Source organism: Elephantulus edwardii, unplaced genomic scaffold, assembly GCF_000299155.1.
Source record: "Elephantulus edwardii isolate Elephantulus edwardi_28Jun2011 unplaced genomic scaffold, EleEdw1.0 scaffold00325, whole genome shotgun sequence".
Classification (NCBI taxonomy): domain Eukaryota; kingdom Metazoa; phylum Chordata; class Mammalia; order Macroscelidea; family Macroscelididae; genus Elephantulus; species Elephantulus edwardii.
In genome coordinates, this window is record NW_006400075.1 from 2,059,207 (window position 1) to 2,077,234 (window position 18,028).

The window sequence follows — 18,028 nt, forward strand, 5'->3', positions numbered from 1 at the left end:
CTGGAGAGGGTGAAGCCAGAATGCTCCTTGGAGTCAAGTATTCTGAAGCTTCATCTGACATACTTTGGGCATGTTGCAAGGAGGGACTGGTTCTTGGAGAGGGACATCATGTTTGGGAGAGTGGAGGGACGGCGCAGGAGAGGAAGACCTTCAATGAGATAGATCGATTCTGTGAGTGGAGTGGTGGGAATGAGTGTGTCTGAAACGGCCAGGTTGGCACAAGATAGAACGGCACGTAGGGCTCTTGTACATAGGGTCGCTATGAGTCGCAAGCGATTTGACGGCACATAACAAGAACAACAACTGGTAGCCTAGTGGCAAGAAGCTGCTCTGCAATCCCAAAAGCATGAGGTTCAAGGGCGATCTCCTCCCATGTGATTAACTGTCTCTGAAAACCCACCAGAGGATCAGCTATGAGTTGGTTTCGACTCGATAGTACAAAATAACAATATGTCTTATTCACATGTATTTAGAAACCCTTTAGCTTAGCATATAAAGTACACAATTTATTGAATTATTTTCCTACAGTTAGATTGTACTAGCACATTTTCCACAATAAACAATGCTACATTTAAAAAAAGAAAAGAAATAAACCTCGTATACTCCACAACTATACTTATTGCAACATTATTTATACTAGCAAAGATCTGGAAACCACTCTGACGTTGGCGGTTTGTTGTTCAAGATGCTTCCCGATCCCTTAATTTGCACTGGCAGAAATATGAGAAAACAGTCTATTAGCCTATCCACAAGGGGATTGGCTCGGATTCATCAGATACAGCAGTAGAATTGAAGGAACCTCACCACCAGCAAAGAACAAGCAAGAGAATGCAACTCGTCCTACAGGGCCAGAGGTCTTGGCCAGCTGGAGTGGGGCCTACAGGAACAACAGCCACAGCAGCTACAGCAGAGAACTAGAGACGTGACGTGACGGAGTGGAAGTTGGAGCTACTATGCCATGGAACCGGAGCTAAGCACCTCTTAACCAAGTTAGTTGGAGGATTGTGGGGCTGAGAGTCATAACTGGCAGGACTGAGAACTTTGTAACACTGGAGTAAAAGCACAAGGCTCAAGGCTGAAGTCCCTCCAGGCAAATTTCAAAAGCTGTCCTGACTGTATTCTGCTACTAATCGAGATTATAACCTTTTCATTTCCCCAGTATGGTTATGTGTGGTGTGTGAGCTATCACACTGGATTTTAGAATGGGCAAAGCAGTAATATGGGTGTTGAGATGAGTAGGAAGAGGTGTGAGAGCATGGGGGACATGTCTGACCTCATGGGAATTGGTTTTATGTTGCTGATGGGGACAATTCCGCGTTGTGAAGTTGGCAAAGGTCTGATATGGCTGTCCCCATGCAGCCCTTGCTCTTTTTACACAACCCAAGTGTCTATCAGCGGGTGAAGGGCTAGAAAGAACTATCATATATTCACATGTTGTTGTTGTTGTTGTTAGGTGTTGTTGAGTATGACCCATAGCAACCCTGTGAACAGCAGATCTGAACTCTGTCCTTTCCTGTGCCATCGTCACACTTCCTGACGTATTAGAGCCCATTGCAGCAGTCCCGTGTTGATTCACCTGGTCAAGGGTCTTCCACTCCTTTGCCCACCTTCACATCATGTCCCTCTACAAGAAATAACCCCTCCTAGCAACAAGCCTGAAGTGTGTGAGATGAAGCCTCAACATCTTTGCCTCCAAAGAACACTCTGGCTGGACTTTTTCCAAGACATACTTGTTTGTTTGTTTGACAGTCCATGAGATGTTCAGTGCTCTCCTCTAGCACCACAGCTCAAGGGCATCAATTTTTCTTGTGTCTTCTTTATTTGTTGTCCAGCTCTCAGATGCATAACAAATGATTGGAAAGGCCGTGGCCTGGATCAGATTCACCTTAATGCTCAAATTGACATCATTACTCCTCAATAGCTTGGAAAGGTCCCTAACTACAGACTTTCCCATTGCAATAAGTCTCCTAATTTCCTGACTGCTGGTACCACGGATGTTAATTGTGGATCCAAGTAAGATGAAGTCATTATCAGTTTCAACATTCTCCATCCATCATGATGTTGTCTCTTGGTCCAGTGATAAGAATCTTTTTGTTTTCTTGACATTGAGATACAATCCATATTGAAACCTGTATTCTTTGATCTTCTGCAACAAGTGCTTCAAGTCCTCCTCACTTTCAGCAAGCAAAGTTGTGTTATCTGTATAACACAGGTTATTAATGACTCTTCCTCCAAGCCTGATGCTACATTCCTATTCATAGAGTACACCTTCTTGAATGATTTGCTCAGCATACGGATTTAATAGGTTTGGAGAAAGAATACAACCCTTACACACTCCCTTCTTAATTTAAACCATGTAGTGATTGTTCCCTTGCTCCATTTGCACAACAACCTCCTAATCTAGGTTTAGGTTTTGCATGAGTCCTATTAAGTGCTCTTGGATTTCCACTATTCTTAATGTCAGCCATAACTTGTTTTGATACACACAAAACAATGTCTTTGCATAGTCGATAGACATTCTTCTGGTGAAGTTTCTGCCACCAACCTGAATTAGCCTTTGACTTCCCTAATATGTCCAGCATGGTCTCTGAGTTACTGTAATGTATTTAGAACATAGTAGAGCAGTAAGATTGGTATTGGGATTAGTAGAAAGGTGCAGGAGCATGGAGGGCATGTCTGATCTCTTGGGAATTGGTTTTGTGTTGTTGATGGGGACAGTTTCCCTTTGTGGAGTTGGTCAGATATGACCATCCCCACATGGCATGTGATCTTTTTACACTGGTTCACATGATACTTTTATGGTTAACTTTGTGAGGAGCTGCCAGACTATTTTCCACATAACGAGTCATTTTATATTCTCACCAGTAATGGAAAAGCCCTCAACTTCACATCCTTGCAACAATATTTTTTTAAAAAAATTATTGTGACTTGAGTGAAAATTTACAAAGCATATTATCTTTTTTCAATCCATTATTCATGCATATTTTGTTCCATAACATTAGTTACACTCCACAAGTGTTTGATTATCATTCATTCCCATGTCCTTCTCTTTAACCATCTTAGTAAGTGTTCATTTTCTATCCATAATTTTTTACTCCTGTCCCTTCCCCTCCACGCAAAACTATTTTATAAAATAGTTACCATCATGAATATATAGGGGAGCTCTGGTGGCCTAGTCCATGGAGAATTGACTGCCAGCTTTAAGGTGGTTATGCTCTGGAGGTTCGAATCCACCAGTTGCTCTGAGGGAGAAAGATGAGCAAGCTCCTCCTGTGGGATTTACAGCTGTGAGTCACTTCCATCTCAAAAGCAATGGGTTTGAAGTTTTGACCAGTAAAGGATGAGCCTTCAACTTCTCATTCTTGAAACATCTTTTTAAGATGCTTAAAAAAAATAGCTACCATAGGGAATATAAAATTGTTTCTCCTTGTGGATTCAAGTTTGCATCATGGTGGCTTAGTGGTAAGGAATTGTGCTGACAACCCAAAAGACACGTGGTTCAAATCCACCCATTGCTCCATAGGAGAAAAAGGAAAAGATGGCCAAAGTGCCCGTGGGATCTATAGCTTTTGAAAACCTCCTGAAGGGTCAGCTATGAGTTGGTTCCCACTCAATGGCACACAAAAACACCAACATCCTCCACAGCATCCATGTTATGTAGTGTTTCATGAATTCTTCACAGTTTTTCATCATTGTATGGTCTTCCATTGTGTAAATGTATCACAGCTTCTAATAGCATCTTTTGTGAAATGTCTTTTGCCCAATTTATAGTCTCATAGTTTGTTCTTCTTGTTAATTTTCCCCCAAAATGATGCCTGTAGGAGTTCTTTATTCATCTCAAACACTGGACTATTATCCGATGTATGTTTTCCATTCTTATGAGTTGCTTTCTTTTTATTTTCAGTGTCCTTAAACACAAAGCTTTAAAATTTGACAAAGCCTAACCTTACTTTCTGTTACTTATATTTTGGTGTGAAATCTAAGAAACCAGTGCCAAATACAGCATCAGGAAGACTTGCCCTTGTGTTACCATCTAAGCATTTCATGGCTCAGCTGCATTTTTACCTTTGAGTCAAGTTGAGTTTTGTGTGTGGTGTGAGGCATGGGCTCATCTCGTTCTTCGGTGTGTGGAAACCCAGCTGTCTCAGTGATATGCATTTTCACAGGTTATTTTGTTAAAACATAGAACAGGACAGAGCAAGGTATGTGGGTGTGTGCAGGGGCACAAGGTCAGGGGCTTTTACAGTAACAGGTGGCAGATGCTGGTGGCTTTGGGATAAGGTGGTAGTGATGGAAGAGATAAGAATGGGATGGGGATCCTGATGTGTGCTTGTTTTGTTTGTATGTTATTAATTGTCATCAAGTTCATTAGCAAGACTTGAATGTTGTTATGAAAGGAAAGTATGAATAAGGATCACTGTAAGATTTATAATCTGATCAGGGTAAACATGCATGTTGTCTTCTGAGATGGACATAGAGAAGCAGTGCAGGGCAGAAGCGTACAGTGAGGGTATGCTGAGTATTAAACCAATTTTAGATGTTCAGGAGAGGTAGCGGGGTGTGAGGGTCTGCAGTTTATGGGAAAGGACTGCTCTGTAGAATCTGTCATTGGCATAGAGATTATGTGACTATGAGCTGGAATGAATCCTCTGAGGGGGAAAACACAGATAAGTGAGAATCCAGAACTGAGAAGAACCCTCTGTGTATTGAGGACGTCAGAACAGGGAACTAGAATGTGTGGGTGGCTAGGAGGGTGGGGGAGAACAGAGCATGGTGGGGGCTTGGAAGCCAAGGGCAAGGAATACTTTTGGGAATAGGCGTGAGCCCCAGGGCTGATGCTGGGATGGGGAGACCTGTGGCAGGCTAACACCCGCATCTGTGATTATTTTATTGCACTATCCAGTGGGAACCTACTCATAGCTGACCCTCCAGTGGTTTCCAGAGGCTGTAAATCACACAGCCGGAGAGTGCCCATCTCTCCTGAGGAACAGCTGGTGAATTTGCACCTCCTGCAACTCATGAATGGTTTTCTCCTGTTGTCTTCTGACTGTTTATAGAGATTAATTTTTATTTAAAAAATTGCATTTCTCACACAGGTCTTATTTCTTTAATAACTACATTCTCTCTCCAAGACTGTGTATGCCATGTGGTCTGCACAGGTGCCTGGGGGGTTGCAGTGAAGATCCTGTCAGAAACCTCTGGATCCCTGCCCCCTGAGCCTTGGTCACCCCACCTGTAACTAGGGTTCACAGTTATAATACTGGGGGCATTCTGGGGTATGCAAGAGAGAAGCCCTGGAGGGCTGTGTGGGTTCCCCTCCCTGTCATGGACAGTTAGGGTGTCTGAGGCCAGTGGACACTCCATAGACTGGCGGAGAGCAGGACCATGAGGGTGGATGTTGTAACAGGGCCATTTGTAGGCGTCCAGCCTGGGAGAGGCCAGGTCTAGTGTGTCCCGTGGGAAATGGGGGGTGGAGGATTCCAAGTGAATTTCTGGAACCCCCTGCAGGTATGGAGGGTGCTGGCCAGGCCTGGGCGTACCCACTGCAAGTGCTCTGGAGCAGGGCTGAGTGAGCCCCCCACAGGGCAGAGTTCCCATGGACCAGGCTGTGTGGAGGGATTTGCTCTCTGCAGTGGGCACACTGGGCCTGTGAGGGGCTGTGCTTCAAGGAACAAGCTGGGGTGATTTCTGAACCTAGGGCTTGTGGGCAGCAGACGGACAGTATGTTGCTATGTGCGCCAGTCACTGTTCCAGCACGCACAGGCCGATCACTCTATGCGTGTCCCCAGAGCCATCCTGCAGCAGCGTGGCTCTCCCACAGATGCCGCCATCGCAGCCCTGGTCTGCACCGGTGTTGTCCACCCTCAGAGCATGGGCCTGGGTGGAGGGGTCATCTTCACCATCTACAACGCGACCACAGGTGGGCCCAAGACCCCATGGGTAGTGAGCCAGTCTAACACCTCCACACCAGTGGAAAGGGAGAGTGGTCCTCAGAGCCCCAAATAGGCAGTGGGGCCTGTCCTTCACAATCACCCCCATATGCTCCACCTTGTGCCCCACGCCTTCCCATCTACTACACCCTGTGCCCGTCCCGGCCCCCCATCAAATTCCCCCTAAGTCCCGAGGCCCCACACTCTTCCCCTTATACACTCTATCCCCCATGCCCTCCCATCTCCCACTCCCTGTCCCCCACACCTGCCTATCTCCCACACCCTGTCCCCACCCCAGTGTAAAACAAAGCCCTATGTCAGGACCTGCCTCAGTGTGAGCACTGTCTTACGGTCTAAGGAGGGAAACTAAGACAAGAGCCAGCAGCACTGAGGGGGTGCATGGCGTGGGGCAAACCCTGGCAGATGACTCCTGCTCTCCAGGACTGGTAGGGACCCCCTGACTTCCCTTACACCTCTCCCGGCTCCAGGACATGTGGAGGTCATCAACGCCCGGGAGACAGTGCCCATCAGCCCTAGCCCAGGTCTGCTGGACCAGTGTGAGCATGCCCAGCCTCTGGGCACAGGTAAGGCAGAGTGCCCTGGCCTCACTCCAATCTGAGGGGCAGCTGGCTCCCAAACAGGCTGTGTCCCTGACCCCAGCTGATGGGTGGAGGATCTCTCAGTGGGCCAGCTGCCTGAACCGAGGCTTGGAAACCAAGAGGGTTGGTGTGGCTGGGCGGGAGGCCTGGGGCCAGATTTGGGACTGTGGCCTTTGGACAGCAGGAGCTGTGGGGTGAGCTGGAGTGGCAGATGTGTACCTCCTGGGGGGAAGTGAGGGGTGAGGGGTCTGGGGTGGGCCTGGAGTCCAGGTGGTGACACCAGCTGCATAAAGGGGCTCAGTGGATCGGAGTTCCCGGGGAACTCCGGGGCTATGCAGAGGCCCACCGCCGCCATGGCCAGCTGCCGTGGGAACAGCTGTTCCAGCCCACCATCGCCCTGCTGCGCCAGGGCTACCGTGTGCCCCACGTCCTTGGCCAGTTCCTCAGCCACAGCGTCCTGCAGCCTGTCCTCCGCACCTCGTCCCTGAGGTGGGTGGTGACCAATCCCAGAGCAGCTAGCCCTTTGGGACCCAAGCCAGGGCTATACCTCACCTGGGGACCTCACCCCACCCTAAAGCTGCCCCCCCATCCTAGGCAGCTCTTCTTCAAAGGGACAGAGCCCCTACAGCCTCAGGACCCGCTGCCATGGCCCGCGCTGGCTGCCACCCTGGAGACTGTGGCCACAGAGGGTGCCGAGGCCTTGTACACCGGGGCGCTGGCCAGCATGCTGGTAGAGGATGTGGCCCAGGCAGGTGGGTGAGCTCAGGCCACAGCCTCCCACCCCTACGGCCAGGACCAGCTCTGGGTGTGGACGGAGTGGCCCTGCTGTCCGATTAGCCTCAAAGGACTATACCTGCCTGTCTGTGAGCCTAGACGGGGAAGTGATGGATCCTGGGTGAGGGCTGCCAGAGGCCCCAGGGCCCACAGTCTCCTGGAGGCCTGACCCACTCCTGGCCTCAAGGCCCCACGGCTTCAGCCATTCATCCCCCAGAAGCTTTGTAACCTGGAGCGGCAGCTGCCTTTCCCTGCCTCACTTTCCCCAAATGTCTGCAGGCACCTGGCCAGGGATGGGCGTCCTGAACCCTCTCTGTCTCACCCCAGGGGGCTGGCTGACCCTGCAGGACCTCGCAGAGTTCCACCCTGAGGTGATGGATGCACTGGCTTTGCCTCTGGGAGACCACACCCTGTACTCAGCACCACCGCCAGCAGGGGGCGCCGTCCTTGGCCTCATCCTCAGTGTCCTGAGAGGTAAGATTGTGGCCTCCGGTCAGAGCTCATCCCATGAGGCTCTGCTGAGTGTCCACCTCACACTGGATGACCTCTCCAGAGCACGGGAGCAGATAGGCCTACAGGTGCCAAGCAGAGTGAGGGCCAGACCCCACCAGCCCACTGTAGGTGGTACTGCATCCTGGCCACACCTGGTGCCCAGGCCCTGGGCTGCTTAGGACAGAAAGCCAGAGAGCTTGTCACATAGAAAAGTGTCCTCCCTCAGGTCTGGGGGCTGGACCTCTGCAGCCAATCAGTCCTGCACCACGTCGAGCTCCTAGCTGTGGCCAGCGTTCCCCCTACCTTCCCATCTCTGCCACCTTCTCCATCCACATGGCCTGCTCTTCTCTGCCTGTCTTGTGGGGAGGCAGGTTGGAGGCATAGGGCCCCCCCTAGGAGAAATACCCCCATGTTTCCCACACACGGTAATGGCTTTGAGCTTCGGGAGTCAGGTAGAGGTTTTTTGATGGGGAGACCCAGGGCCCGAGCCCCCTATCTGGCCACCACACAGTGACCAACCCTCCCTAGGGTTCAACTTCTCTGTGGAGTCCGTGGCCAGGCCTGAGGGCCGCGTGGATGTGTACCACCGTTTGGTGGAGACGCTCAAGTATGCAGAGGGGCAGAAGTGGCGCCTGTGGGACCCTCGCAGCCATGTGGAGGGCCAGGTGCGGAGCCCCAGGGGATGGTCCCCTCTGTGGCCCAGTATAGCAGGCTAGGGGGAGAGTCCTGAGGTCTGGGCATCTGTACAGAGGTCTGTGGGGGCGTCTGCAGTTCCAAGTGGCCACAAGGAGGAAGTGGTTGGTCTGGGAGTGGGTAGGGGGAGGGGAGGAGGGTGGGGACAGTGGTGGTGCTGCAGGGCCTGGAGGGTGGGCAGGAGTCTGCACAGAGGGTCCCCAAGGGCACTGATTCAACCAGCCTCTTGGCTCTGTGCCCCTCAGAATGCTTCCCAGGACCTGCTGGGGAAGACCCTGGCCCAGCACATCCGGCAGCAGATGGACACCAGGGGTGACCACCCACTCAGCCACTACAGGCTGCCCGGGGTTCAGGGCCAGCCGACAGGCACAACCCACGTGTCCGTGGTGGGCGAGGATGGCAGCGCCGTGGCGGCGACCAGCACCATCAACACCCCGTGCGTGTGCTCACTCCTGGGCCCCCAGGACATCAGCGTCTTACTGTTGGCCTGGGGCAGGCCTCCATGCCTGGGGGCAGGCCAGGATTTCCCAGGAAGTTGCCTGGTGGGGGCAGGTGGGGCTTGGGAGCCCTGTAAGTGAGTCTAGGGCAGGGCAGCTCTGGAGGGGCGTGGTGGTGGCCTGGGCCCAGCCTCTGTCTCCTCCACAGCTTTGGTTCCATGGTGTACTCCCCTCAGACCGGCATTCTGCTCAACAATGAGCTTCTAGACCTGTGCTGGAGACGCCCCGTGGGTTCCAGCATCGCTCCTGCACCTGGTGAGCGCCAGGGCCTCAGGCCCATCACCCTGGTTCCCCAGAATTTGGCTGGAGAGGCTGGTGATGAGTGGGAACACAGTGTGGGGTGCTCCAGGAAGGCAAGGCAACCGCTTAGAAACAGTGCCTGGTCCCCAGTTCCAGGTGAACGGCCGCCCTCAGCCATGGTTCCCTCCATCTTGGTCAACAAGGCCCAGGGGTCAAAGCTGGTCATTGGTGGTGCTGGAGGGTCCCTTATCATCTCTGCTGTGGCCCAGGTGAGTCTGGGGACCCCTGGCAGGAGCACCCCCTCCCCGGGGAGCCCCTTTGCATCCTGCTTTGCTTTGCTGGAGGGCGGGCTGGTTGTGACGCTCCCTTGCAGAATCCTCCTCTCTCCAGGCCATCATGAACAAGCTATGGCTTGGCTTTGACCTGTGGGAGGCCATCACAGCCCCCATCCTGCATGTGGACGGCCTGGGCCGCGTAGCCTATGAGCCCAGCTTCAGTCAGGTGAGTCAAGTGACCATGGACCACGCCTTTGGTGAGTGCTGGACAAAGTCCGGGAGGATTTTGGTGGTCAGAGGTCTGGAAAACTTGGCTGGGGCGGCTGTTCCCCAGATCTGCTCTCACCGCTCTCTGGCTTTCTTCTCCTGGCCACTTCATTCAGCCTGTCTGCTGTGGGACTTGTACTTGTGATCTCGCCTGTATGAGGAGCTGTCTGTCCTGGGAAATGCAGAGGGATTTTCTTCTGGGCCGTTGGAGTCTTTTTTTAGTTCCCCCACAAATGCCCATGGCGTAGGTCTGGGGAAGCTGAACTTTCTAGACTTTTTCCCACCCCAGACAGATGAGGAGCTTCCTCAGAGTGTCTTTGGGCTAAGGGGTGTCCTTTATCAGAATGAATTAGAAAGAAGGCTCCAAGCTTTGTATCCTGAGGGCCATTTCAGCTTGCCAAGGTCAAGGCTGGAAGTTGGATTTCTTGTTGGGAGTCTGCCTCAAGGCTCCTTCCATGACCCATCCTTGACTCAGGATGAGGGCTCATGTTGGCTCGGGTTGAAAAGCTTTTGCTCCAAGTTGTTATGCGACGTTGAATTATCTATAGCTCATAGCAACCCTATGAACAATGGCTCTGAACCCTGCCTTATCCTGAGACATCTTCACTGTCTTCGACACACTTGATCCCATCGCTCCAGTCACTGAGTCTCTCCATCTCATCCAGGGCCTTCCTCTCCTGCACTGTCCCTCACCCTTCTAAATATGATGCCCTTTTCTAAGGACTGATCCCTCTTGGCCATGTGCCCAAACTATGTGAGACAGAGCTTCAAAATCCTTACCTCCAAGGAAAAACTTGACTTCGCCCAGTCCAAGACAGACAGACCTTGTTAGTTCTCTTGAAAGTCCATGGTATATTCAATATTCTTCCCCAGCACCACAACTCAAAGGCATTGATTCTTCTGTCATCCTTAGTCATTGTTCAGCTCTCAGATGCATAGTAAGTAATTGCAAAGACCATGGCCTGGATCAGGATCACCTCAGTCTCTAGACTGACACCATTGCTCTTTAGCATTCTGTAGAAGTTCCTAACAGCAGATTTTCCCAACACAGTCAGTCTTTTGGTTTCCTGACTGGCTGTGTCAAGGGTGTTAATTGTGGATCTAAACAAAATGATATCACTAACAATCTCAAGCTCTTCTCCATCTATCATGATCCTGCCAATTGGCCCTGTGGTAAGAATCTTTCTTTTCTGGATGTTGAACTTCAATCCATATTGAAGACTACATACAGTCCTTGACGTGCAGCAAATGCTTCAGGTCCTCCTCAGCACATAGATTGAAATGGTATGGAGACAGGATAAAGGTATGGTTTCCAAGAAACTTGCACTAAGGACCTCAGTTTACTGGGTTCAGAATCTCAGAGTCTGAGGCCAGGCCAGAGTCAGGTCTTCTCAGGACCATAATTCCAGAGACTTTAGGAGGATCTCAGGATGCCGGCTTCAGCACCGTATTCATTTCCAACGTGGGCCTTGGCCACATCGTTCAGGTCCTTAGTCTGCAAGCCTCTGTGACTGTGGTTCTTGGTCAGTAACACCAGGCTGTGCAAATCTTCCACCACAATTCTAGACTCCAGGATCCGGAAGCTGAGTTTTCAAAAACCTTCACAACTGAGACCCAAGACTGAGGTGAGGAGGGCCTTCAAGATGCAGGGTCCTAGATTTAACCACTAGGCTCTGAGGAACGTTGCCTCTGAGGCTAAAAGCCCTGTAGCCTTTGCAGTCAGAACCTGGGCCTTCAAGGATGTTGAGCAGTTAATGGGCTGGACACAGGGACCCAGTGAGAGAGGGTGTGGCACTTCAAATACTTTGTCTTTACTCTGAAAGGGACCACAATAGAAGATCCAAGATAGAGAAAAATGTGGAACAAAACTCAATATTATGAAAAGGCTAGGATTGCTGGTATGCAGGAGGAACCTCTGTGGACTGTGACCCTTGGTCACCACCTTTCAAGCCAGGAATGGGACTCAACCCTGACTCAGCTTCCAGCCACAACAGATAGGCCTGCACCCTGAACAATAGCACCTGGGGAGTGTGCAGCCCTCAGAGCAGTCAACCATGGAGATCAAAGGGCAGGTCTGGCTGGGGATAAAGCTTAGAGGGCAGGAAAGGAGCAAAGGATGGATGGGAACAGTTAGCAACGAGGGGGAGTGCGAAGAGTGCAGCTACTTTACAATCAGTGTCACAGACCAAAAATGTATGAGTTGTAGAATGGAAGAGAAACAAGCAAGCCCTCATTGTCCCAGAGGCTCAGGTGGTGTGGTCGCATCCAATGGCCTTAGAATTAGGCCATCTTCATCTTGAAGACACAGGACGCGGGGAGCTCTGTCCCCAGGTGTCCTTGGCATCTGGAAGCCTGGTGGGAGGGCAAAGGCTTTGGGGTGTTGGTCTGAGATGGTACCTCAAAGCATGAGGCCTAGTCCACTCAGGTCCCTACACTCCCAGGATTCCTGGCCCTTTGTGGGCCCTTTGTACGAGGCCTGTAGTCAGTTCAAGTCAACACGGTCACTGACTCCCTCAGGGTCCACGGCTTGATGTCTGGGGGTCAGAGTCTTTATAATTTTGTTGTCTGAGCACCTCAGACGCATGGAGTCTATTTCCTTGACCTCTTGGTTGGTAGGAGTGAGAGGTGTCTGGGACTTTGAGGCCTCTTCTTGGCTTATTAATAGGACCAACAGAACCTTGAGTTGCTGGGCCTGAGTCTGAGCACCAGGGAGCCTGACTGCTGGCTGTGGATGGTGAGGGGCTCAAATCTGCTCAGGCGTGTTGTGGTCAAAGATCTGGAGTTTCTGCACGTGTGTGTGTATGTGTGCTTGGTATGTTCCTGGTGTTAAAGGTCCTGAGTCTCTGTATAGGTGGTGGACTTCAGGTCCTCCACACCTTAATGTTGACGGTCTTGAAGCTCCACAAGGCATCACGAGGGTTGTTTCCCATTCTGCTAACTTAATGCCAGACCCCCAGCCCAGGCATAGAGGGGCCCAAACGTCCCGTCCTCCCTCCCACCCTCCACAGGGCTAAGCACCATGCCACAAGCCCCACAACCACCCTTCCTCCCGCACACAAGCCGGTGGCTCCCCACCCCCAATCCAGCCCTCTACCCCCTTCACCCTGCTCCTTGAAGCTCCTCCCCCTCCTACTGGACAAAGGACTTTCTCTCCACCCAGAAATGGGCGCTGAGGTCTGTGATGAGTTTCTGCACTGGGGATGGCAATGTTGGGGACACCAACCCCGGTGATCCTACAGCCTTGGCATTCCCCACCCCTCCCCCGGCTCCAACTGTCCTCATGCCTGCCTGGGATGCTGGGGTCCTCTGGCGGTGTCAGGGATGCAGGCCACACTCCTTACTCTGCTGGGGGCACCACTGCATTTACATGTGCCAGGACAACATCTCCTGCATTTTAGGGTGCAGAGATCTTTCATCCCCTGTGTGTTGGGACCTTGGGCCCTATATGGCACAACAACCCTCATAAATGGGCCCTGCACACCTGAGCATCTTTATCCTCGACATCTTGAATGCAGAGATCTAGCAGCAGGGAGATCCTGAGAAGCCCTAGAATGTCTATTCTAGAAGGTTTCACTTTCAAGGTCTTCAGACCTCGCCTCCTGTAGGTTAAGCCCCTAGAAGCTTCCTCTTCCACCAGTGCTCTCAAAAGGGCTCCATCTCCACATTCTGAGCACCTCAGTGTCTCCGGGGCTCCACCTCAGCATTCTGAGAACCAGTGTCCTGAGAGCTCAAGTCCTGCTTTCTGAGAACTCAACGTCCTCAATTCTCCACCCCTGCATTCTGGAAACTCAGTGTCCTCCAGGCTCCACCCCTGCATTTGGAGAATCTTAGCATCCTAGGGCTCCACCCCTGCACTCTGAGAACCTCAGTGTCCTAGGGCACCACCCCTACATTCTGAGAACCTCTGGGCTCCACCCCTACACGCCAGAGAACCTCAGAATCCTCAGGGCTCCACCCCTGGATTACGAGAACTGGGGTGCCCTTTGACCCAGCACAGGAATGGACTTGCATCTCTAGGTCCTTCTAATGAAGACGTCCCTATATCCCATGGGCTGACTGCAGACAGTGCCCTGCAGACCGGGCTGACTTGCTACATCCAGTGTCTTTCCTGGGGACATCTCAAGAGTCTGAGGACTGAGCCCCTCCCTACATCTCAGTGGATGTCTTAAGGTCCCGGTGACATCTTTCTCCTTCTGCAGGTGACCTAAGCACCTTCCCTCTTTCTCCTCCAGGAGGTGCGGCAGGGGCTCCAGGACAAAGGCCACAATGAGACCACACTGCCCTTCTTCCTGAATGTGGTCCAGGCTGTGTCGCAGGAAGGGGCCTGCGTGTACGCCGTGTCAGACCCCAGAAAGGGTGGGGAGGCCGCTGGATATTAAGGTGGCTGTGCTTGCAGGCAGGGCTGGCCATGGCTACAGCCAGAGGATGGTTGGCCTGGAGGATGAAGTGGTGAGGTGGTCTCGTCCCTGACACCCCACCCCAGTCCCAGTTTTGGCCCAGCCTGCCTCTCTTGCCTTCCAGAGGCCACCCCGTGGCTGCCTAGCCCTCCTCGCTGGCCTCAACTGCCCCTGGATATTTTCTAGTCCAAGATTAAAGAACAAGCTGATCCAGAGGCTAAGGTGGGGTGGGGAAGTTCCTTCAGAAGGGTCCATGTGGGGGTGAGTCACCAACACCCCACATGACCTGCCCCCTGTGGGGAGCCAAGGCCTGCAGCAGGATGGGCCTCACAGGCGTCACAGAGGCAGGGCCCCATGGGTACCCCACTCCAGTCAGTATTCCATATCAAAGATCGAGCAAACAGAGCCTAGAAGAAGCAAAACTAGCTGCTGCCTGCACCTGAACAACCCACCTTTGCCAGACCAGCATCCTCACCCTGGCGCTGTAGACATCTGGGGCCAGAGCATTCTAGATGTGGCAGCTGTCCCCCTTACAGAATATTGGAGGGTACCTGGGCCTTCACCCCTTAGACGCTATAGCACCCAAGCTGTGACATTCTTGCCTCAAGTCATCACCAGGTCACCCCCTCAAAATACCACTGTTTTGGCCAGCTAGGCTCCAAATGGCTGTGAACTGATTGTGGGGACTTCCTGGGAGCTTCGAGATTCCAGTTTCTCCCCACAGGATATTGGTGGAAGGCTGAGGGCTGGCCACTGCTGTAAGAATCAAGTTTCCTATGGCCACTGGAAGCACCACACGCTGGGGACAGTGCTTCCATGAGGCAGGACAGGGAGCTGGGAGGAGGGGTCCCGCCCTGCCCATCACAGTGCACACTGCCCCCTCGGCCTACCATGGGGTCTGACTGTGGAAAGGGCAGTTCCTGCTCAGAGATGTGGAAAAGGGTCACCTGGCAGAGCAGTGTCTGTGGAGCCGAAGGACTTCTGAGGTGGAATCTGGCAGTTTGATGGTCTCACCCCAGACAGCCTCCTGGCACCTGCCACTGAGGCCAAGACACCCACAACTTCATAGTCAGCAGACCCTCATGACAGACCATCTCCCTGCCCCCACCCTTGTTGTTCAATGGAAGTTGCAGGTCCAATTTTCATTGATACAAAAGGTGTTCATTCCTGAGCTTTCTGGTGGCCAGAGAGTGGGCATGTGGGGGTGCTGACTGCCTTAGTCCCATAGGGCCCACTGTCTGACACCAACCTGAGAGCTGAGGGGAACCCGGGGCAGGGACCACTCCAGACAGCCACAGGCCTCCCACACTAGCTCTTGGTTAGAGGGGCTGGGAAGGGGCCTCTGCCCAGCCTGCCCACCAGCAAAGAGAATCAGTGAGGACCCCACACTCATCTGAGGTGCCAGCCTTCCCCATGCCCTCTTCCTAGTACATCCACCAGGGGGTGTTGTTGGCCCTCCTGTGAATGTCACCCACCCTGTGGGTCTGTCACCTGTGAACCTAGTCTTGTGGGGCTGACTGTCGACCAGGCACCTGGGCTACACACCCTCAAGTGCCAGTCAGCCCCCGAGGCAGCCTGAGGTCCCCATACCCTGAGTGAAGGCTCAGTTCTCAGCTGCTTGCTCCCCACATCAGCATCCCTGCCACTCATACCACATCTACCCACTTTGATGGACCCTGGACTGTGTAGAGATTGCAGCTCCTGACGGGCCCTGGATGGTGCACCCAGACTGCTGTTCCTGATGGGCTCTGGATGGTGCAGACAGTGGCTCCCGATGGGCTCTACATGGAACAGAGATGGCAGCTCTACGTGGCCCAGCCCAGAGCCTGCTCCCCTCTTTCCTGCTCATTGCCCAGGGGCATATCCCCGCCCTGGCCACCAACAGCTGACAGCGCCTGCAGCACCACAGGCACCACCCCCAACCCCGGACATCGCCACAGCACACACAGGGATGCACATGCCAAGCACAGCTCGAGATCACCGCCATGGCACCCATACACGCCATTAAAGAGGGTGCACGGGGGGTGGGGGTGAGGGGAGAGGCATTGTGCCAAACAGTTATAATCACAAGAATAAAGTGGAATAAAACATTTCATTCCAGAGCCCTGGGTGTTGTGTGAAGGTTGGTATTTCAGGTCGACCAGCCAGCTCTTCGGGAGAAAGACGAAGCCATGTGCTCCTGGGTAGAGGAGAACCAGCTCTGGCCCCGACAGCCCGTGGACAGAGCTGAGAGGGAAGATCCAGCTGCCTTCATGCTGACATGCGCCGTGGGCCGCTGCAGCTCTTGTGTGTCGAGCCTTGTCTTCCAGCAGGCCGCTGGATAACAAGCTCCACAGAGGCTGTTTTGGTTTTTAGTTTTCACAGTTATGTGGTTCATTAGGGAGTTAGCAGGTTACAACTCACAACTGACCCTCCAGTGGGTTCTCAGAGGCAGTAAATCATAGGGGAGAAGGCCCATCCTTCTGTGGAGCAGCTGGTAGGTTCTTACCACAAGGCCACCTGGTTTGAACTGGGGCTGTTGTTGTTAGGTGTTTAGTATGATGCATAGAGAGCCTGTGAACAACAGACCTGAACCCTGTCCTAGCCTCTGCCATCCTCGTCATCTCTACATGCTCGGTCCCACTGCTGCAGTCACTGTTTGAACCCATTTAGTTGAGGATCTTCCTCTCCTTTGTCGACCTTCCATCTTACCAGCAGATGTCCCTCTCCGAGGAACAGTCACATGTCCAAAGAATGTGAGTCAAAGCTCCATCCTTGCCTCCAACGAACATTCTGGCTGCACCTTCTCCAGGACATATCTGTTCTTTTGGTGCCCGGTGAGATATTCAGTACCCTTCTCCAATACCACAACTCAAAGGAAGTAGTTAACTATTTAAGGAGTTCTCATCCTGGTTTGATTCCTTCTGTGTCACCTCTGCTTGGTGGGGAGAAGTAAATCTTCCATGTCTGGAGACCACCTTCTACTGGGGTGTTTTCCTGATAGGAGGCCTATCCATATTGCAGCCTACCAGCCCTTGTCCTCGTCCCACACTCCCTTTGCTCTCTCTGACCCTGACAGGTAACAGAGGTGGAAACTGGACAGGCAAGCAGGGAAAACCCATCTTCCCACCAACCTCACATCATATAAAAAAATTCACCCAGGACAGTGACTTTGACCTCATACAATAGTCAAAACAATTGTCGGCACAATTCCTGCTACATCATTTCTTGTAAAGACCTTCACTTCCCTGCTGAAATACATGTGTCTTTGTTAAAAAAAAAATTCAAGAAACCTATCACATTTAATGCAAATCATAAATATATAGTAGTTAAAACATTGAAGTGCTAGCATGGAAATAAACTTTGACTCAATCAGCTACAACACAAAAAGAAATTCTGTCTACATTCAAGGAAGATTTCAAATTAGTATGGAAAAGAATCATCAGGAATTGGTATTTAGTGCTCGCTTCGGCAGCACATATACTAAAATTAGAATGATACAGAGAAGATTAGCATGGCCTCTGTGCAAGGAAGACGTGCAAATTCGTGAAGCCTTTCATATTTTTCCATGTAATTGTTGTAAGTATATAAAAGTAAAATGTATGTGAATTTATTACATTTGCACTATTATAATGGCATTTGATTAAAATAAGAAGATTTTTAAAAATGGTATTTAACAAAGTAACTCCATATGCCATTACTAGGAATATACCCTCAAGACATGAGAACTGAGGCGCAAATGGAGATCTGTATGCCAGTGTTCACAGCAGCGTTACTCACCATCGCAAGAACATGGAAGCAGCCCAAATGTCCAACTACAGGTGAAGGAACTGGGAAATTGTGGTACATTCACACAATGGAATACTATGCATTACCCAGGAGCAA

The 18,028-nt window shown here is 51.8% G+C and overlaps 1 protein-coding gene across 1 annotated transcript in view; it reads left to right on the top strand.

Annotated features, from left to right (window-relative positions):
- Positions 1-14,146, top strand: part of GGT5 (gamma-glutamyltransferase 5) — a 27,983-nt gene extending 13,837 nt beyond the window's left edge. The window contains 12 exon segments of the mRNA XM_006901418.1: positions 5,790-5,920; positions 6,419-6,514; positions 6,823-7,018; positions 7,124-7,281; positions 7,631-7,777; positions 8,324-8,460; positions 8,734-8,924; positions 9,134-9,243; positions 9,305-9,339; positions 9,342-9,494; positions 9,616-9,726; positions 14,000-14,146. Of these exon segments, the coding sequence (XP_006901480.1) occupies positions 5,790-5,920; positions 6,419-6,514; positions 6,823-7,018; positions 7,124-7,281; positions 7,631-7,777; positions 8,324-8,460; positions 8,734-8,924; positions 9,134-9,243; positions 9,305-9,339; positions 9,342-9,494; positions 9,616-9,726; positions 14,000-14,146 (1,612 nt within the window).
- The last annotated feature ends 3,882 nt before the right edge of the window (positions 14,147-18,028 follow it).